This window comes from Lycorma delicatula, chromosome 10, assembly GCF_047948215.1.
Source record: "Lycorma delicatula isolate Av1 chromosome 10, ASM4794821v1, whole genome shotgun sequence".
NCBI lineage: Eukaryota > Metazoa > Arthropoda > Insecta > Hemiptera > Fulgoridae > Lycorma > Lycorma delicatula.
The window spans coordinates 4716170-4738464 of record NC_134464.1 but is presented as its reverse complement, the minus strand read 5'-3'; the positions used below and the strand labels follow the sequence as shown (position 1 = coordinate 4738464).

At 30.7% G+C, this 22295-nt stretch overlaps 1 protein-coding gene across 6 annotated transcripts in view; it reads left to right on the top strand.

Annotated features, from left to right (window-relative positions):
- Positions 1 to 22295, top strand: part of Nab2 (Nuclear polyadenosine RNA-binding 2) — a 134040-nt gene that overhangs the window by 73306 nt on the left and 38439 nt on the right. For 2 of the 6 annotated variants that reach the window (XM_075376951.1, XM_075376949.1), the window contains 2 exons: positions 4262 to 4355; positions 17760 to 17945. In XM_075376951.1, coding sequence (XP_075233066.1) covers positions 4262 to 4355; positions 17760 to 17945 — 280 coding nt within the window. Of the gene's footprint in view, positions 1 to 4258; positions 4356 to 17759; positions 17946 to 22295 lie in introns of all 6 variants that reach the window. The other 4 variants (XM_075376950.1, XM_075376948.1, XM_075376953.1 and 1 more) reach the window with 3 other exon arrangements.

Genomic DNA, 22295 nt, shown 5'->3' with positions numbered 1-22295 from the left:
TTGTTATTGTCCAACATTTCAGTTATAGAACTAATAAAAAAACATCATAAAATGATTATAATCATTTCGTTATAGATATTCTTATATAGATTAAACAAAGCCACCTCTAAAAAATACACAAGACCTACCATACTATAAATGTGTATGAATTTATATTATGATTTGTACGTGCGAGTTGTGTAGATTGTTTGCACCTTCCTGTATAGGAGGTTAATATTTTCACCCAGACAGTTACATTTTAATTGTAACGACCTCTCAATGCTCACCGACCGGTATTCTGTTGTGTTCTAATTAAAAAAATATCCTGTTGTGAGAGTTCATGGATGTGTAATAAGCTACAGGTATATTCATTACATTAAATAAGGATGACATAGCTGCCTATGAATCTAATTAAAAATATTGACTTTCAGAATATCATGTGAATCAATTAATAAAAAAAATTATGTATATAGTATTTACAAAAGCAATAATGTAAAAATTTCTTGTACAAATTATAAATCTTTTTTAATTTGCGACAGCCTCCAATCCTCTCTACACCACTAAGCAACCAGAGGAAGCAGCTTATAAAAACTACAGCATATTACCATAAGCATTTTAAGAGAATTAATACAGAAAAAAATCATTTAACACAAGATGAATGAGAAAAACATATAGGAGAGAGATTACGTAGAAGCACAAATTCATATGAAACTTATTTTGTAATAAAATAGTAACTTAAATAAATTTTGTATTATTAATGGATAATGGGAGAATATAGACTAGCTTGCTTATATAATAAATCTTTTTTACGAGTATCATTTTGAAATATTGGTTCATAAAAAATTATAATAAACAAAAATGATATTCAGTTTTTATCCCCTAAATATAATCCAGATAATTTTTTTAATTATAAAATACAGTATTTATTACTAAAGCAATTATTTTTAAACAAAAATTGGCATTGAAAAACATGTTTTATTTTATGCAATTATACAATTAATATAGTTTAATAAATAAATATAAAACATAATTTGTTCATATTCCATGTAATAGAAAATAGTTATTTTATATAGGAATATTTAAAGTCGGTAATATTATTTATTTGATTTTATTTTACATTTGCGTATGGTATATCTGTTAAAAATACTAAAATGTTGGACGGTAACAACATAAATATGATTTTAGGTAAATTTTTACGTATCCTAATAATAGTATAAAAGTTGAAAGCATTAGAGTACATTTTGGGTGTTTGTCAGAAAAAAAATGTTTATTATTAGAATTTTTGAAATCTTGTCTGCTTTTTCTTGGAATACAATTACTTAATTAAATAATATATGTTGAAAATGGTTTGTGGAAAGGTAATTAACTACGCTGACCTCCTTAAGAACTTTCTATACAGCTTGATCATTTTTCCCTGTACCCTCTCCTTTGTTTCTTATCTGGAGATTTCATAAAACTTATTGCATGGTAAAGTCAGGTTTCTTATTACACTAATAAAAATTCTAAAAAAAAAATTATACAATCAAGATATGTAATTTGAAAATCCTTCAAAGAAAGAGTTAATTATTTAATAAAGAATATAATTTAAACATAAAACTTTGTTGTTTAAAATGGTATATTAAGATTTATAAATCAGTTTTATTTAATAATCTTTTGTTTTTGTTTATTTAAAAGTATAATTTTTTTGTAACTAAAGGTGTACAACTTAAAAGAGGCCTCATCACTTAGTTTATAAATAATAGTTTATCGGAAAACATGTTTGACCATATTCCTGCCTATTCTTGTTAGCTGTACCCTGTTTTATCTCGTGAATGGCATCACTAATGTTTGTTTCCAATTCTTGCAGGGTTTGTGGATCGCTCCTGTAAACAATTTCTTTTAAGTAACTCCACAGAAAGAAGTCTAGACTTGTAAGATCAGAAGATCTTGGTAGCCACAATCCTTTAGAAATCATTCTTCCACTAAAAAAATCCTGTAGCATCTCTGTAGTAGACCTAGCCGTATGGCAAGTGACACTGTCTTGTTGCAACCAGCAGTTATGCTCATTCATCCTTTTGCAGTAAGGCTGTGAACTGTTGGATGATTTCTTGGTAGATGAAACCATTCACAGTTTTTTGAAAAAAAAAAACAAGGGTCCTGTTATTCATCTCGTTGAAACCACTTACTATTCACTTATTTTTGACGGATGTAAGGGAGATTTAAAGAAAATGTGCGGGTTTTTAGTACCCCAGATCTGTAGTTCTGACTGTTAACATACACACTCACCGAGGTGAAATCGCACTTCATTTCTAAAAAACACGATATGAAGTGCCTAAGTTGCCTCTAATGAAGCTCTTGAAGTAGTGAATCCTTTTAGCATAATCAGCATTAGCTAGGCTCATGTAAAACCATATTCAATACAGACGGATAACATTTCAGTATTCTCCTCGTTGCAGTGTGGCTGAACCTAGTGAAGTGGTCTATTCCCAGCTTAGTTTCCGCAATAAAAAGTTTCACTTTTTTTTATTTTTCTTAGTCAAGTTTTTTATGATCATACATTTTTTAGCATTTATAAATGTATATTTCAACCCCTATGATACAGGCTGAAAGTGATTTGATAAAGCATCATTTAGAAGAAAAAATGTATGAACTGTTAGTGGGAAACTCAATAAAAATTTTTAATTTCCAAATACTTTTAACTGTATTATTTACTTTTTAAGCTTGAAAATTGTGATTGGAAATATATGTGAAAATTTCATATCATAATAATGCCAAGCAAGACCATTGATAATTTGCACAGATGGCCTTTCTGGATGAAGGGATTTCTCTACCATGGATTTCAGAAATTTTAGGAATAAATTTATATAATCCTTTGATCCTCGTATAGGGTTACATTATCTCATCTAAAGACACAATTTAAAAATAATTATTTAATATATATTTATATGTATTTCACCTGCAAGATTGTCATAATTTTTGTATTGAATACAATTATCTATTTTCTATATATTCAATTTTCAAAACTGACAGTGAACGTTTTATTTCTATTTTTTTTGTTTTAATACCTTCTCAATAACCTTCAGTCCAATTCATGTTTTAAACTAACCTAAAAAAAAGGAGGTAACAGTTTGACCAATAAAACAAGGTAGATGCCAGCATACATACATATACATAACAAATTTTTTAAACCAAGGTCTTGTGCATCTGGATTCAAGACAGTTCAGAACATTCAAAATCTGGGTGTCTTATCAGCCCAGAAAGTAAAATTTAATCATTTTTGCTTTAAAATCATGTAAAACTTTTTTTCTAAATAAACTATAATATGATGGGAATATATACATGTCACTAGTACCACTAATTGCTCTTTTATGGTGGAGGACTTTAAGAACTATAAGAAAACTAAAAAATAGATATTTTAAAGTTATGTAAGAAATATTTTATCATATAAATTCATTAGAATATTTATCTTTTTTTTCTGTATAATACACCAGAAAGTAAATAAATTTAAGGGAAGGGGACTTTCCTTGTACAGCAAATTGTTTTATTAAAAAGTACATTAAAAGTATCTAATTGAAACTTATATTTTGTTAAAGTGACTTGAATAAGGAGTGACTTTGTAAAAGGAAGCTTTGAACTTCCTCTAATGTGTGTAGTTATGAATACTTACTTATCTGAACACGAAAACAGTTTATTTCTTAAGCTACCTTATTTCACTTATATTTTTGTTTTTCTTACTTAATTTTCAAATGCTACAAAAGCATACTATTGTTTATAAATTAATATATACGACATGTATAAATTGGAATACTTTTTATCACACATATCATCATGTTAGTGCATATTTCTTATAATTATATTAACAGTTTTTGAACTTTATATGTAAAAGTATCTTATATTATAAAATATATATTTTGGTAAATTTCACTGTATAATAATACCATAGTTATATAGCAAGTGATTAAGAGGACATACATTTGGCATTATGAGACTTGTATTTTGTTACTGTTGAGTGTTTAGGCACATACTCAAAAACTTTGTGAATTGTAGTCAAATATGCAATATTTTGACTGTTATTCTGTAATTATTTAACTTACAGCCTTACTAAATCTATCAGATATTTTATATCGATAAATAAATATCATTTAATTTAAAAACATAAAATAATATTAATTATTTATATTTTTACATTCCTTTTATAAATGTATATCAGGGAAAGGGTAAATATTATTGACTATTGAAATATTTTTTTCTTAATTTGCATTATAAGTATTGTAAGTTTTAAAAATAGTTATGTATTCAGCAGAATCGCAGTCTGGAGAGACCTGTGCGTGGAAAAATTTCACCTGATAAAATCACTATTACGTTACCAAATCATAGGGTACAACCTGTTACAAAAGGTAAGAAAAATATTTTTTATTTTGTTTAACAAGCTTTATTTATTTAATTAGTAAAATGTTAATGAAAGCCCCACACACACACACACACACCATACCTTTTATTGTAATTTATACTGCTGAATACTTTCTTATTCATTACCAAAAAGAATCCTAAATCACTAAAATGTTTGTGTTCACATTAAAGGGGAATTAAGACGATTTTAGTTATGCATCTCCAAAAAAAAAAACTTGTTCTTCCAAAACCCTTTCCGAACTAATTATCAGCACCTTCTTTATATGAATTTCTGGTAACATTTGCTAACAGTGAACTTAAAAAGATTATGAAATCCCCTTTAATATAATAATAAAATAAACAAAATGCACAAGATCATACAACAATCTTACCGTAAAACACACTGTCAAATACATCAATCCAGGAGTATGTAAATTGACAATAGTGATTGTGCATCCAATCTGTCCTATGTAATATTTTGCCTGCATGTACAAAAAAAATATGATAAGGGACTATAAACAATAAAAACCATTTTTTAATAGTCTCGTCGAAATAGGACTTTTAACAAATATATAGATCACTACCTGCAAATTTTTTTACACATAGCACATAAAAAGCAAGATTTTAAAACACTTGAACATTATGAAATTTACAAATCACCTAAATTTTACAAAGCATCATATTAAAGGAAAAATATCATAGATATTTTTCATATGATTTTTTGTATATCGTAGATTGAATATAATTTGATTAAAGATTCAACATATGTTGTGTTTTTTCAGTCTAATAAAAAGAGCTTTCTAACCTTGTTAAGATCGATGAGTGTGGTAAATATACAGTAATATATTAGCATAGCAGTAGGAGCTGATAATTATCTCTGGAAGGCTTTCTTTAGAAGAGTAAGTTCATTCTTTTGAAAATATATCTTGTATCATTCTTAATAATTTGTCTTATCACATTTGGTCATGCTGTTCAAAGACAGATGATGATAGAATGCGTTTTGGTCATGCATCCAAACATAAATGTTATATTTAATGAAAAGTAACTTTATTTAGAAAAAAAATCATGCCTGTTCAATTTGTGAGTACCTAGTAATTAATATGGCCTCCTACATGATTTCGCATCAATTCAAGTGTAATGCACATTTGTTGGATTTTTTTCATCATTAAACCATTATGATATTGCTTTAATGAGTTCAATTTTTGTGATGCAATTCATTTTTAAATTTGTTTTTTGGCTATTACCTAAAGATTTTCAATCTGTTTTAAGTCTAGGGAGTTACCTTGATATCCAAAAATAATGAACAAGGGACTTGCAAATGTGAAAAATCCCCAAACATTTTTTTCAGGGGACTGAAAACAATTTTCCAGTCTTCTTTGTTCTGGTTAGCATGTGCTTTGGCCCACAAGAGCTTGGTTTTGCACATTGTGGTGTTAAAAGTTGCTTTTTAGCTGGCCGATGAACTTTCTGTCCAGGTGCAAGAAGTCAGCTTCTAAATTTGTCATATGTACATCAATTCCACCGGCTGCTAATTCTTGATTTAAGTCCACAGCAGAGATAATTTTGGATCAATTTATGTTTTCTCATTAATAATCAATCCTGTGCTAGAGTAGTTTTTCTTTTACGGCCACATTTACCTTTGCTTTGAGGTGAAAAGGAACCAGTTTTTTAAAATAGCATTGGTTGTCCCTAAACCAACAGCACACTCAGAAGTTATTTTTTGTTGTGTCGTACTGGTATGTTCAGGAAGAGAAATAATTTTTTATGGCGTTCTTTGAGTTATGTCCATACATTCAAGACAGAAATAAACATTCACAAAGCACTATTTATAACATACAAATTAAAGAATGGCTGTGGTCAACCAGTGTAGCCACAACATAGAAATAAACAAAAAAATTCCAGAGTTCAGATTAATTTGCATGCCACTGATCATTATTAAAACTTTTCATATGAATTACATTATTGAATATAAAGAAGTCATATTTTTCTTAGCTGTTTGTAATGATACCATTTTTTTTTTAAGCTTTGAAATACAATTGCAGGTCCAAAAAATTTCATGTGGGAGCGGACCAGTCTCTTGTGATTGCCGTGCCTTCTCATAAAAATCTTTAAAATTTCTTTTGTAATACAAGTTTGGGAAAGCTTTAATTATCAACAGTTATTTAGATTCAAGATTATAGACAAAATGTAGTTCTCTATGATGTGAGCATTATATATAATTTACAGTAAATTACAATTACCTAATTATTAATTGTTGATAGTGAGGCATTTTAGAAATTATTGGTTGTGTAGGATGATTCAAGAAAAATATTTTTTGATTTGTTATTCAAAATTTAAATATTCAATTAATTTTTTCCTGATGGGACAGTTCTCTCTTATACATCACTGATTGTGGTCGCTTAACACTTTGGTTCAATATTGCATACTAGTTTTTGTTCTTTACATTCACCCTCGTGTTTTATTTTTATATAAGTATCCATCTCTTTTTCTTCTTTACTTTGCTCATCACTAACTGTATCACTTTGATGTACAGCTGCAATAAGATGAAACTGTAAAATACTGGATTAAAAATCCAGTATTTGGATTCTTTTGTGTTTTTTAAAAACCATCTTTTTAAAACTATTAGCAGTAAATTTATTTTTAATATTCTTTTATTTTTATCACATTATACCAATAACATAAACCAAACAATAAACTTGTTTCATTTTTTTGTGTTCTTCAAGCCTTTTAACTGAATTTTGAATTATATTTGATTTGTACATAGACACTATTTATTGATTAACTTCCATCGGGTGTTATAAACAAACCAATCTCCATAGGGTCAATCCATTTGAAGTGACCCAAGGTTGGTTGCTTGAACAATTCAAAAAAATTGAAACTTACCCACTTGTTTTCTACATATCTCAGGACCTTAAAAATATTTTCTTTAAATTTTTTATTTAAGCAATTTACCTGTGGCGGCAGTTTTGTTACGGTGCACACACCTATTTTTTTATTGTAAGGGTTTACGGAAAAAACCTATTGGTCCTGGAAAGATAAAAAAAAGCAATCTATTCATATTTTCTCAAGGTAAAAGATTGGTCCAGTGGTTTATTTACCTATCTCTCTTCTTTCTATGAGAAAATTAACAATGAAGTTGAACATGAAAAACCGTGAAATTTCACTTTTGGTAATTTTTTTCAAGAGGCAGGGATGGCATACACAGTTTGAATTATTTTTTATTTGTAGGTATATTAGTAGTTTTACCATAAATGGTGATATACTTATCCCCAAATTGTTATGAATTTCTTAAAACCAATTTTTTTTTAAAAATTCAAATTTTGGCTTCAAATAACTCTGATGGGTTTGGTGATAAAAATCTCAAATTTTCATAACTTACAGTGTTTTTATAGATGTTTATAGCAAATAAAAAAGTTTCTTGTATATTGTATTAATAAAAAAGTTAAAGCCTCTCAAAAATCATGAAAAACCTGTTAAAAGCGATACCATTTTGACTCACTAATTTGCTCCAAGAAGGTTTCTTGTCTTCTTGGCAACTTTAATAGTTTTATACTTATTACTATAGTTGAAATAGACTTGTTTGAACTATTCAACTGCAGCGTTCATGTTATAACAGGCACTTGAAGTCATTTCCAGTCATCAGGAAAATTCATGTTGCAACATGCTCATTTACACTTGTTGCATCATTTAGCTTTGCAGTTACAGACTGGTTAGTCTGACATTAGTCAGTGACCTGTTCACATCTGTACAGAATGTCTCAAATTTTATCCTGTGTTTATTAAATATAAGTTTTTCTTAATAATATTATATTTGAAAATGTTTAAATCAGTTAAATGTTTATATTATTTTCAAGTAATTTCATACAAAACAATGGAAGAACAATGTTCCATAGGAATTTTTGTAAATGAAGACTGTCCTAAAACAGTGTACAGAACAGTACCAAAATAACTTTAGTGATGAAATCAACAACTTATTTTTTTACGTGTTAATTCACATGTCACTAGTGTTGTAAATATCATGAAAAAAAGTTTTTGTCAAAATTCAGATACCTGTATGGACAGTTCTGTTGTGACCCTTTGAGAATTCATAAAAAAATAGTTAAGAAAAACCTAAGACAAATAACATTAGAGCAAGATCATAAAGAACACATTTTTCTGAATTTAAATTTAGTTCCTGGAAAGTGTCTTAGTGTTACTGTTTCAAAAGTGGTAGATAGTAGCCTCGAAAATGACGATCTGCAGGTTCACTTTTTCCACCCAGCTGCATCACTTCATCAAAAATCTCAACAAGACAAAGTGTGTAGATACTGATCTGCAGTCCTGAGAATGTTGACACCACTTGAAATGACTACAGTGACAGGTTGTTCTCGCACAATTTCGAGAGAATTATCAGAAGAGATGTCACAGCTGTTGGTTAACCACACTAAAAATGAACTTTTATTGCATTGAAGAATAATTAAAATTTTGTTAGTTTATTTTTTTCTTTGATAGTGTTTACTAAAATAGACCAATATAAAAATAAAAATGAATTTTCGAAAAAAAGATTTAGACTACTCATTGAAATCTCAGTTTGGGTAAGTTTTACAAGCATTTTTGAAGCAAAATTGTATTGGTAATGGTTAAGTTATCATTAAATTACAACTTTATTATTAATAATTTAAAAAAAAAATCATTTTAAAAACATTGAAAACGTCAACTTCAACAATATAGGGGCTAAATATAAAAAATTTAAAATGCAAAAAAGACAAGAAAACTTCTTGGAGCACTTAAAATGGTATCGCTTTTAACAGGTTTTTCATAATTTTCTGAGAGGTATAACTTGTTTATTATTTCAATACATAAGAAACTTTTTTCTTCCATAAACCCTTACAATCACAAAAATAGGTGTGTGAACTGTAACTAAAATGGCCGCCACAGGCGCTTGAAGTCATTTCCAGTCATCAGGAAAATTCATGTTGCAACATGCTCATTTACACTCATTCTCATTTATTAGTTATTAACTATTGTGAAGGCTGTTATTAGTGTTTCAGCCATTAATTTCAGCAGTATCTAAAATTTGTTACTGGATGTAATTCTGAAGGTAATACAAAAATAGAAAAGTTAGTTTGGGGTGGTGTTTTACCTCGTTTTATTATTACTGCGATTTTTGAAACTTTGAATGCTTACAACTCGAAAACAAAGGCATTTACCTAGAAATGACATTCATCATCGTGTTTTTCTTATAATATTACTATGAAATGTATCAAATGTCCACTTTACTGATAAAAAAAATAGTTTTAAGGTCCTGAAACATGTAGATAACAAGCGAGTAAGATTTTCAATTTTTTTTGAATTGGTCAAGCAACCAGCTTATGTTTTTTTGGGCCACTTCAACTGGATTGACTCAATAATAACTTTAATGTACATTTAGATTAATTACATTTTTTCATAAGATAATACTGACGACTATTATTATTATTAGAGTGTATAAGAGTAAAGTATTTAAGTTAACAGACTATGTCTATATTTTTAATAAGGTAGTTAAAGTTAACAAAGATAATAAAAAGAAATGATAATAAGTTATTATTTGAATTACCAAGATTAAAAATTAAATAATTACCAAAATTAAAAAATACAAGACACCTTGTCTTGTATTTTTTAATTTTAAATAAAATAAGATTTTACATTCTTTGATTTATTACTGAATGCCATTAATATGTAATTAACCATTAAAAGGGACCTGCATTCAGCATTCTGTTGGATTCCATAATATCTGGAGTGGGTAGTAAAAGATGTTGATTATACCATCTTGTCTAGTACTTCAAATTAGAAAATACCTTCTTAAATTTTGCTGTATGTGACAGTTACATAATCAGAGTGAGTTTTTGATTTGATATACTGCCTCTCAATAGACAGGTTATTACATAATAAAACAGTTTTGTCGTGTCTTGACTCAACCATATTGAACCTTAACAACCGAAGTGCGTCAGTAACACAAGTATTAATACCTTATCTTTTTTTTTTTTTAAATTAGTAAACTAAGTCGCTTGTTTTCTAGGTTGTTCTCATGATCATCTTTATTCAAAATAAACAAAACTTAGTGAACCCAGTACAGTGGCATCATTTTTAATTATATGAATATTGAAACAACACACTCATAAAATATAACATGAGTAAATATGGATGATCACATTTATTTTTATTCAGCCTTTATTTACTTTATGTGGCAATTTTTATTATTTTTCTTAACTCACTGTTTTTAAAACTGTATTGTCCTGGTTCAGTAGAAAACAGCATTCAGTAATATTCTTGTTTAGAATATATAGCAACTTATTTATTCCATGATTTTTTTTTTTATGCATACATTAAAATGGCTGGTTTTGAATAGTACATTCAATCATCATACTTAGCAAAATATCATACAGCTAATATTCTTAAATTGTAGGAATTTTTTTGTATTATTTTGGTGTATATACAATGAAGTATTTTATAAAGTCATAGTGATTCTCCACAAGCTTGTACTCTCCTTCTTCCCTCCCCTTTCCTTATCCTTAAATAAATAAATCTTTATTCTATCGGTACTTTATAATATATTATATAGATTGCATCATTACAAGTATAAAAGATAAATTATAAATGTAAAAACAAATTGCAAGATAAAAAATAGGTATAATTAAAGTTTGTATTAATTATTTAAATACAAACATTAATTTTTTTTATTAAATTAAAAAATGTCTGCAAAATAATTCAGAAGGCGCTATTGATAGTTAATTTGAGTGCACGTTTATGTACACATGAACGAGATGCAGATAGTTTTTTTTTTATTTATTAGCATTATTTAAAAATTCATTGGCAGAGTAACATTGGTTTCCATAAAATAAAATCTTTTTATTGTATTTAAAATAAATTGGTGGGAAGATTTTCCAAACGGTTAGCAATATATTTCAAGTAAATGACAACAGAAGCGTAATAAATTACCCTTTCTGATAAGCTAAAGTATTTTTTGAGTTACATCAAAACAGTTCCTTTCTCAGATTTGGTAAAGGTGGATATTATTTTTTAAGAATAAGTAACTGTTCTTTTTAGCAATGATTGGACATTCATTGTACAATGATAAGTTAGCGTATTTAATTTCCTAAATATCAGTCTACATGATTCATTGGCAGCCCATTTTTGTACATCAAAAACTCATTCAAATTATTTAAGAGCCCAAGAGATGGTATAACTTTATATGGGAATATATGTTGACAATAAATATTTAATAGTGAAAGACAAGCTTAGCGTTTTTAAGGCGTTTCAGAGCAAAACAGTACGGTTTGAAACCTTTATTTCTCCATCCTCGTAACTCCCAAAAACTGTCTTTCCTTCCCAGTTTTTTTCATTTCTTTTTTGGTGGGAGCCCTTCATAATTCTATCTCTGATATATATACATAGTTTATTTATTCTTTAATACTTATAAAGATTGTTATGTTGGTTAATGTTTTGTATTTGCTGCACACCACAAAAAATATGTTGTAGTGTAATAATATCAAGGCATTACAGTATTCTGTTGCGCTTTTTATTGAGGCGACAATCATAAATTTGGTTATTTGCCCACAAAAACATTTTCTACCTAGGAGTTGCACAAAAATCCGTAACTAGAGGCTGATGTGTCTACTGATATTAATCCATATCCTATTCCGAATTAGTCAGTTAAAAACATAAAAAATGTCATAGTCATTACATGTTATTTTGAAAATTCCATTTTTTTTCTTTTGTTGGTGTAGATTTGTTTTGTTATGATATTCTTTGTACATAATTATCTTTTTGGAAGCTGCAGTAATGTTGATTCTATTGTTTATATGAGTTAGCATGTTTAATAACATTTGTATTGTGTATACATTTAAATGTATATCTTTATTTATATATATATATATATATATAGTTTTAATGTGATTAACTCCGTGGAATAATTTTCTGATAAATTTGATGATTAAACATATATATTGAAGCGTGTATTATTAATATTATCGAGTCACATAACTATATATATTTTTATTCCGAAGTTGCTTTGATTACCATAAGCCAAAACTTTTATGTTTTTTTGTTTTATTATTTAAAAACTGTAAAAGACTTTATGATTGTAAATATAATAGCGTTTTACTTAAAAATCTGTATATGATTTTCTTTTTATTGAGAATGATATAATAAACTTTTTTTTATGAAAATAAAGTAAAAATGTTTGTATGAACAATATTTAGGTTGATTACTTTGCACCAAAAGTAAGAAGAATGACTTGATCCTGAAAATATTAAAAGACATTGTTCCCTTTGTTTTTTTGGTTTTTTTTCTCTTTATCATTCATGTTGAGCCTAAAAAAAAAAATTACAATCCAAAAAAGTATTATTAGTTCATTTATTTTTTAAGTTTGTGTTTTATTTCAGAGTTAGTTCTGCCTAACCATGTGAAGTAACATTTTGCATTCATTTTTCTTTCTTTTGGGCATTTCCTTTTGTAGTCTTTCAAAGTACTTGGGTTTTGCTTTCTGTCTTCTGACCAGAGGTTGTCAGGTTCTTTTTTCTTCTCTTGGAAATCCTTGAAATCTTGTTCCAGTTTTTTGAATGTTGTTTCTTCAGATATTCTTATTTCTTTTACATCCTTTTATACGGCTGAGGTCTATTGATTCCCATTCTTTTGGTTGTAAATGTTGGTTGAAGATTTTTTTGTGAGCCTGTTATAATTCATAAGTTGGCTGAAGAACTTAACTTGGTTCTTTCTTTTTTCGATGGAATCTAACATTTTCTCAGTTTCATTGTATTTGTAGAGATTTTATTACATCCATTTTCACTACCTTTAATAAGTCCTTGGATTTTTAAAAATTTTTCCTTCTTTTTTCCAATCGCACTCTTTCACCTGATTTCAAACTGAAGATGTATTGCGATGTGTACAGGTCTTCTGGTTTGATGACTGTATTGTAATACCTGATTTTGGCCAATTCCACTTTTCTCTTCATTTGTTTATCCTCACTATCTAAACCAATGATTTGAATTATTTCTGTCAAATATTTAAATTTATTGACTATTGATTTAACCATATTTTATACTTGAAGACTTAGAGAATCTTTGGTATCAGTCGTGAATTACTTATTTTCAAAGGAAATTTTTAGCCGAACTTTCTATACGATTTCTTTTAGATGATTTACTTGTTCTACTGCTGTTTTGAGATTTCTCCGAGAAAATTGCAATATCTTCAGTTAATAGGGCTAGGCAGTTAATTTCAATTCCTTTTAGTTATGTTTTTGTGGTAGATTATTTTTTATCGCTTGAAAATTTATATTTTTTCCTTACTTGCCCATCCTTTTTAATCTTGATGACTAAATATTAAAATGTACATTCTTTTGCATTATTTCTAATTATTGTAACTAAGTAACTGATGAATGTACTAAACTATTTTGTAGTTTTTAACAATTTTTTTCCTTTTTAACAATAGATCTGTTCCATTTTATTGGGAGGATTGTATATATTTCAGATGATTGTTGGCATTTTAAAGAGTAGATATAGTAAACAAGAGTAAGAAATAAACATCTGATTTTTATTTCTCATCCTTATCAATAGATTTTATATAAGCTGATATTGCAAGGTATTGTACACATTTATTAAAGAAAATAAATATATAAATTTATTTGCTTATTAAGTACTAAAGGCCTGTTTAGTAAGTACTAAATACTAAAGAGATGAATTTTTATAACATGTGAAAAATATCTAGCTTTACTCGGATTTAAACTGAAAACATATCATATGAGATACCACTGCTCTAGATGTTATTGGTGAATAAACAATCGTAAAGATGACATTAACTCCTGTACTAATTGTGTATACCGCAAAAGTATATTAAGTACATTTTTTAAGTGTCTTTAATCAATTGCAATTAAATATTCCTAATAATGTTAGTAAAATGGTTTAGTTTTTAAGTAAAGAAATATTACTGAAAAGTAGAGATGGGCAATTTTAATACCCATTTAACACCGCATGTATAAAATATTTTTTTTTTTTTTTTTGTCTTCAGTCATTTGACTGGTTTGATGCAGCTCTCCAAGATTCCCTATCTAGTGCTAGTCATTTCATTTCAGTATACCCTCTACATCCTACATCCCCAACAATTTGTTTTACATACTCCAAACGTGGCCTGCCTACACAATTTTTCCCTTCTACCTGTCCTTCCAATATTAAAGCGACTATTCCAGGATGCCTTAGTATGTGGCCTATAAGTCTGTCTCTTCTTTGAACTATATTTTTCCAAATGCTTCTTTCTTCATCTATTTGCCGCAATACCTCTTCATTTGTCACTTTATCCACCCATCTGATTTTTAACATTCTCCTATAGCACCACATTTCAAAAGCTTCTAATCTTTTCTTCTCAGATACTCCGATTGTCCAAGTTTCACTTCCATATAAAGCGACACTCCAAACATACACTTTCAAAAATCTTTTCCTGACATTTAAATTAATTTTTGATGTAAACAAAATATATTTCTTACTGAAGGCTCGTTTAGCTTGTGCTATTCGGCATTTTATATCGCTCCTGCTTCGTCCATCTTTAGTAATTTTACTTCCCAAATAACAAAATTCTTCTACCTCCATAATCTTTTCTCCTCCTATTTTCACATTCAGCGGTCCATCTTTGTTATTTCTATTACATTTCATTACTTTTGTTTTGTTCTTGTTTATTTTCATGCGATAGTTCTTGCGTAGGACTTCATCTATGCCGTTCATTGTTTCTTCTAAATCCTTTTTACTCTCGGCTAGAATTACTATATCATCAGCAAATCATAGCATCTTTATCTTTTCACCTTGTACTGTTACTCCGAATCTAAATTGTTCTTTAACATCATTAACTGCTAGTTCCATGTAAAGATTAAAAAGTAACGGAGATAGGGAACATCCTTGTCGGACTCCCTTTCTTCTTAGGGCTTCTTTCTTATGTTCTTCAATTGTTATTGTTGCTGTTTGGTTCCTGTAAATGTTAGCAATTGTTCTTCTATCTCTGTATTTGAACCCTAATTTTTTTAAAATGCTGAACATTTTATTCCAGTCTACGTTATCGAAAGCCTTTTCTAGGTTTATAAATGCCAAGTATGTTGGTTTGTTTTTCTTTAATCTTCCTTCTACTATTAATCTGAGGCCTAAAATTGCTTCCCTTGTTCCTATACTTTTCCTGAAACCAAATTGGTCTTCTCCTAACACTTCTTCCACTCTCCTCTCAATTCTTCTGTATAAAATTCTGGTTAAGATTTTTGATGCATGACTAGTTAAACTAATTGTTCTGTATTCTTCACATTTATCTGCCCCTGCTTTCTTTGGTATCATGAATATAACACCCTTTTTTTGAAGTCTGATGGAAATTCCCCATTTTCATAAATATTACACACCAGTTTGTATAATCTATCAATCGCTTCCTCACCAGCACTGCGCAGTAATTCTACAGGTATTCCGTCTATTCCAGGAGCTTTTCTGCCATTTAAATCTTTTAATGCTCTCTTAAATTCAGATCTCAGTATTGTTTCTCCCATTTCATCTTCCTCAACTTCCTCTTCTTCCTCTATAACACCATTTTCTAATTCATTTCCTCCGTATAACTCTTCAATATATTCCACCCATCTATCGACTTTAGCTTTCGTATTATATATTGGTGTACCATCTTTGTTTAACACATTATTAGATTTTAATTTATGTACCCCAAAATTTTCCTTAACTTTCCTGTATGCTCCGTCTATTTTACCAATGTTCATTTCTCCTTCCACTTCTGAACACTTTTCTTTAATCCACTCTTCTTTCACCAGTTTGCACTTCCTGTTTATAGCATTTCTTAATTTCCGATAGTCCCTTTTACTTTCTTCATCACTAGCATTCTTATATTTTCTACGTTCATCCATCAGCTGCAATATATCGTCTGAAACCCAAGGTTTTCTACCGGTTCTCTTTATTCCGCCTAAGTTTGCTTCTGCTGATTTAAGAATTTCCTTTTTAACATTCTCCCATTCTTCTTCTACATTTTCTACCTTATCTTTTTTACTCAGACCTCTTGCGATGTCCTCCTCAAAAATCTCTTTACCTCCTCTTCCTCAAGCTTCTCTAAATTCCACCGATTCATCTGACACCTTTTCTTCAGGTTTTTAAACCCCAATCTACATTTCATTATCACCAAATTATGGTCGCTATCAATGTCTGCTCCAGGGTAAGTTTTGCAGTCAACGAGTTGATTTCTAAATCTTTGCTTAACCATGATATAATCTATCTGATACCTTCCAGTATCGCCTGGCTTTTTCCAAGTGTATATTCTTCTATTATGATTTTTAAATTGGGTGTTGGCAATTACTAAATTATACTTCGTGCAAAATTCTATAAGTCGGTCCCCTCTTTCATTCCTTTTGCCCAGCCCATCATATTCACCCACTATATTTCCTTCCTTGCCTTTTCCAATACTTGCATTCCAATCTCCAACTATTATTTAAATTTTCATCTCCTTTTACGTGTTTAATTGCTTCATCAATCTCTTCGTATACACACTCTACCTCATCATCATCATGGGCGCTTGTAGGCATATAGACGTTAACAATCGTTGTCGGTTTAGGTTTTGATTTTATCCTTATTACAATGATTCTATCGCTATGCGTTTTGAAATACTCCACTCTCCTCCCTATCTTCTTGTTCATCACGAAACCTACTCCTGCCTGCCCATTATTTGACGCTGAGTTAATTACTCTAAAATCACCTGACCAAAAGTCGCCTTCCTCTTCCCACCGAACCTCACTAATTCCTACTATATCCACATTTGTCCTACCCATTTCCCTTTTTAAATTTTCTAGCCTACCAACCTTTTTCAAGCTTCTAACATTCCACGCTCCGACTCGTAGAATGTTATTTTTTAATTTTCTGGTGACCCCTTCCTTAGTAGTCCCCACCCGGAGATCCGAACGGGGGACTATTTTACCTCCGGAATATTTTACCAAGGAAGGCGCCTCCATTATTGCTATGTGAAAATGCAGAGAGCCACATTTTCTTGGAAAAAAAAGCAGCTGTAGTTTTCCATTGCTTTCAGCTGCGCAGTACTCAGAGGACTGAGTGATGTTGAAAATAAAATAATTACAATTCGGGATTAATGTGTAACTCAACATATTTTACTTTTATTGCAATGCCAGTCATCAGTAACTTATCTTTATCCTCCCCCCTTGAAATGTGCCCTATTCTTCCATTGCAGCTTGGCTTTTGTGGTTCTCTAGTATTATTTTTGTGCAGGTTGTAAACAAATTTTGACATTCAGTCCTTCAATTAAGAGTACCCCAGATAGCAAAACTCATAAGTTCAATGAGTATTCATTGTTCTATTACTTTTAAACTTTAATAAAGATAAACTATTGAATTAATTTTTATTAAACTAATGAGATTTGGTTTTACAGGTGATACAGGCTTATATAGTATACATTCAACTTTAGAAAACAGTAAATCTCATTTAATGGAAGATATAAATGAAGATCTAAATAAAGAAGAATCTCAAAGTAGTGTTGTTGATAAAGATGGTGCTAATTTTAGTACTAATGCATCTTGTAGTACAAATTCACATGTTACAACTATATCAGATAAAGGTAATTAACTGAACTGACATACTTTTATTGAAATTTTTCAGCTGTTATATGCTGGATGAGTGACTTAAAACCGATTCAATTCAAAAAGCCCATCTTCATATGGCCACTTCTCACAACACATACAGCGTATGTTTTTTTTTTTTTTTAGTATTAACATAATACGAGGATTTTTTTTTCAAGGTCCGATCGGTCGCGAAATAAAACCCCATGCAAAATTCGAATGAACCATTGCGCATATGTGTTGTGCAGCGTCTCTAGTATGGCCTTCAATCACTTCGTTCAGTTCTGAACACGCAGCTAGGATGTAAACATGTCTACAACAATAGCATCTCCCGCCAAGTGTGAAGTGCGTGCGGTAATTCGATTTCTTCAGGCTGAGTGGTGTAATGCGGCTGAAATTCATAGACGAATAAGTAATGTGTACGGTGAAACTTCAGTGAGTGACAGCAAAGTACGACAATGGTGCAGGAACTTTAAAGCAGGACGTGCAGATGTTCATGATGCAGGCGGTCAGGGATGGAAGTGACTGTCAACCGATAATCTTGTTGAGCGAGTGGATGAAGCAATTCGAGAAAATCGTCGGTTCACAATTTCTATATTGAGTGATTTTTGTTTCCTGAAATTTCAAGGTCAGCTCTCTACACCATTGTGAGTGAGAGACTTAAGTATCACAAACTGTGTGCGAGATGAGTTCCCAAAATGATGTCTGACCGTCACAAAACAATGAGAATGGACGCCTCCCTAACATTTCTCCAGCACTACCACAATGAAGGAGAAGGTTTTTTTGAACAAAATTGTCACGGGGGACGAGACATGGGTCCATTTTGAAACTGAAGAAACAAAAGAACAATCCAAACAGTGGATGCATTCTCATTCTCCCAGTAAACCAAAGAAGTTCAAGCGAACCATCTCTTACAGAAAGTGTATGGCTACTGTGTTCTGGAACCGAAATGGAGTTCTCTTCATGGAACGTGGCACGACCATCACTGCAGCCTCATAGTGCATGACTCTTCAACGTCTACGAAGGGCGATTCAGAATAAGCGGAGAGGAATGTTGTCATCAGATATTGTCTTTCTCCATGACAATGCTCGGCCGCACACTGCAGCTGTAACAAAGAAGCTCCTGCAGCATTTTCATTGGGAAGTGTTTGATCACCCACCATACAGCCCGGACTTGGCTCCATCCGATTTTCACCTCTTTGCTCACATGAAACGCTGGCTAGGAGGACAACATTTTGGCACAGATATCGAGCTGCAGACCGGCGTAGAAACATGGCTGAAAGCGGCTCTGTTCTATGACGAGGGTATTGGAAAGTTGGTACCACGCTACGACAAATGTCTAAATCAGAGTGGCGACTATGTAGAGAAATAGCGTAACTATGTAAGTACTTGTTACAAATAAAAAATTTTTTATTTTCACTGTGGTTTTAATTTTGTGACTGTTCGGACCTTGAAAAAAAAAATAACCCTCGTATATGAAATTAATTTTTATTCTATAATTTTACTCTTCCAGAAGTTTTTTAAAAGTTAGCTCCCTGTTCAGTGATTTAAGAAATAGAAGAATATGGTAATATAGTAGAACATTAGGTAGATATTAGTTAGTAGAAAATAGAGTATACAAAAACAGGAATTTGAGAATAAATTAGCTATGGGTTTATGTAAATAGATTGCATATATTAGAGGCATAAAAAGAATTGTAAATGGACCACACAGCATTTATTTATTTATTGATAGGTACACCACAAAAGAAGAAAAGAACAGAGAAAGAATAGAGAGACTTGAAGTCTGAAACAGACAAAATATTAGCACAATGTCACATGTAGAAGTACCTGAGGATGCCAGAGAATCAGCGACTGATTGCAACATGCATATCAGTTGAGTTTTCGAAGAATGCTGAGGAGGGACATCTATGCCCAGTGCCAAGTGTAGTGTTGTACAAGCAAGGTGTAAGAGCTTTAGAGTACTGCTGAGAAGAGCCTATGGCTTAGAAGCAGCAATAGTGGATCTACTGGAATAGTTTCATAGTGGGAAACTCTATACTTCATAAAGATGTTCAGTGACTTATATTTTTTGCTTTAGTTTGGATTGAAATACATTCAATAACTGTAAGTTAGTAGTAATGCTTTTAATATTTGTCCTTTAGTTCATTCAAAGTTCAGGTTTTTACGCAATAAACATTTTGCTTTAAGAAGACTAATAAGTAAAAATTAAATTTTTTGTGAATCTTGTAGTGAAAGAAGCAATTAAATTTCTTCGTAAATCCTGAGGTTCTTTGAAAATTTTCTGCATTATATTTAATTTTAGAAGGAGTATAAAGCCAAGCTTTTTAAGGTGAGCATCTGAGTCAGATGTAGGATATTTATGTTGGGTGGGAAATCCCTTAACGGTAGTTATGAAATTTTTAGGATAGGTGCAGCTTATCTTTTATGGATCTCCAAGTCCAATTCATCTGCAACAGATTATCAGGGGTTTTCATTTTAAATGCTGACCGAATGTCTTGTAGCTGCTCATTGTTGACAGATCTGCATTTTTGGATCTCTTCTTTTACAGAATCCCAGAATGCATTGTCAGGTGCAGTGAGGTCAGAGCTTCTTCAACTTGGCCAAGGCAATGGAGCCGATAACTCTTCTGACCCATTCCCAGCAATTTGGAAAAATTTCATCGAGACATCTGCAGATGTTCAATGCAAAATTCACTGGCGCATCATCTTACTGAAACATAATGATGTCAGCGATCCATTAATTCTGGAAGCAAACAGTCGTCGATCATTCTCAGATAACTGCGTTATCTGAGATTGGATTAACTGTGGCATCAAAAATATAAGAACCAAACAGATATGTTTATCAGTCATTTCAGCCCAAGATAACGCAAGGCAAATGATGTTTGATTTCCTCAAAAAAGTGAGGATTCTCTTTCACCCAAAAAAAAATCTATGCCTCTACAGCAGCACATGTCGCTGCTCAAGTGCTCAAGCCTCCCACCATGTGGCGCATCAAGAACAATCCTTTCTGGAAAAGCCTTTCTCTCCCATGTTAGTAACATTTGCCATGATGGGATGATTTTCCAGAATTTTCAAAGAAGTCATTCATAATGTTTTCCAATGTTTTACTTTGTGAGGACATTCATGGAACCACATACAAGCTAACAAACATTCTTTGACAGTGAATGCACTTGTATCCACCATCGCTTCGCACTTGACCATGACTAAAGTCATCCCCCATGAATGTATAGATGATTTTCACCATGGTTTATGCTCCCCACTTTTTCCAGCAGCAGTGAGCGATATCATTGGTGAGAATTGGCAGCAGTAGAGCCCAATTAAACTGGATTTATTGTAGCGTAAATGAACTTCCCACTCACCTGTATAACTCCCAGAGAAGAAAGTATTACATTCCCCACTGAGAGATCTCATAAGAATTAACAGTCCTGCCAGAAAGATAGTGGAACAAGGCACTCAACTGATAAAGGACCTGCCCCTAATTTGGGTAAATCAGAGTAGTTTTTTTCTTTGTATTAGCTGGTTTTATCAAAAAACCCCTTGGCCCCATAATTGTTAACAGTTCATCATATGCAAGTTTTCTCATAACAATATGGTTTCAATGGCAGCTAAGAAGTCTGTAAGTTAAAATGTTCCACCGAGATATGTGAAAACATTCTTTGCCACTCATAAATACAGCATTAAGTCTAATTCACCAACAGTAATTTTTTTGGAAAACTAGTGAAAGTATTTATAAAGTATTTATCTTGTCTGCCTCCGTCGATACTTGCACTGACGTAATAATTCCATAAAGTACAGGAAATTAGGTTCTGGTATGAAGTAGTTTTTTATTTGTGTGTGTGTGTATGTGTGCGCACGCACACGCACAATTACAATTTTTTTTATACTTAGCATATACTTTCTTTTTATTGGTAATTTGTGCTACAAAGTGAAACAGAACCTTTTGTGTCTCTACGACACGTTAAGATAGATTTACAAAGAAGTTTCTGTGATAATCTTAGTATTTTAACTTAAAATACTTAAAAATATTTCATAACTTAAAAGTGTTGTAAATACTTCCCGTTTCTGAATTTGTTTATTCAGAAAGAATATTTATTTTATTAAAAATTTTAAAAACGTTTTTGATAGTTTGATTCCACTCCCTCATGGAAAAATATTTTCTGACTGGATAATTTTGTAAAATTAAATTAAATATAGTAAAATCTATAATAAACTTTGTATAAAAACTTTTTTTATATTGATAGGAGGCTCTGATAATTTATTTACAAAAGTTCTTTTTATGATTTTCAAAAAAAAAAAATGACGTTTAAACCATTTTTCTGAGATCGCTGAGAAAGTTAAATGAAAACTAT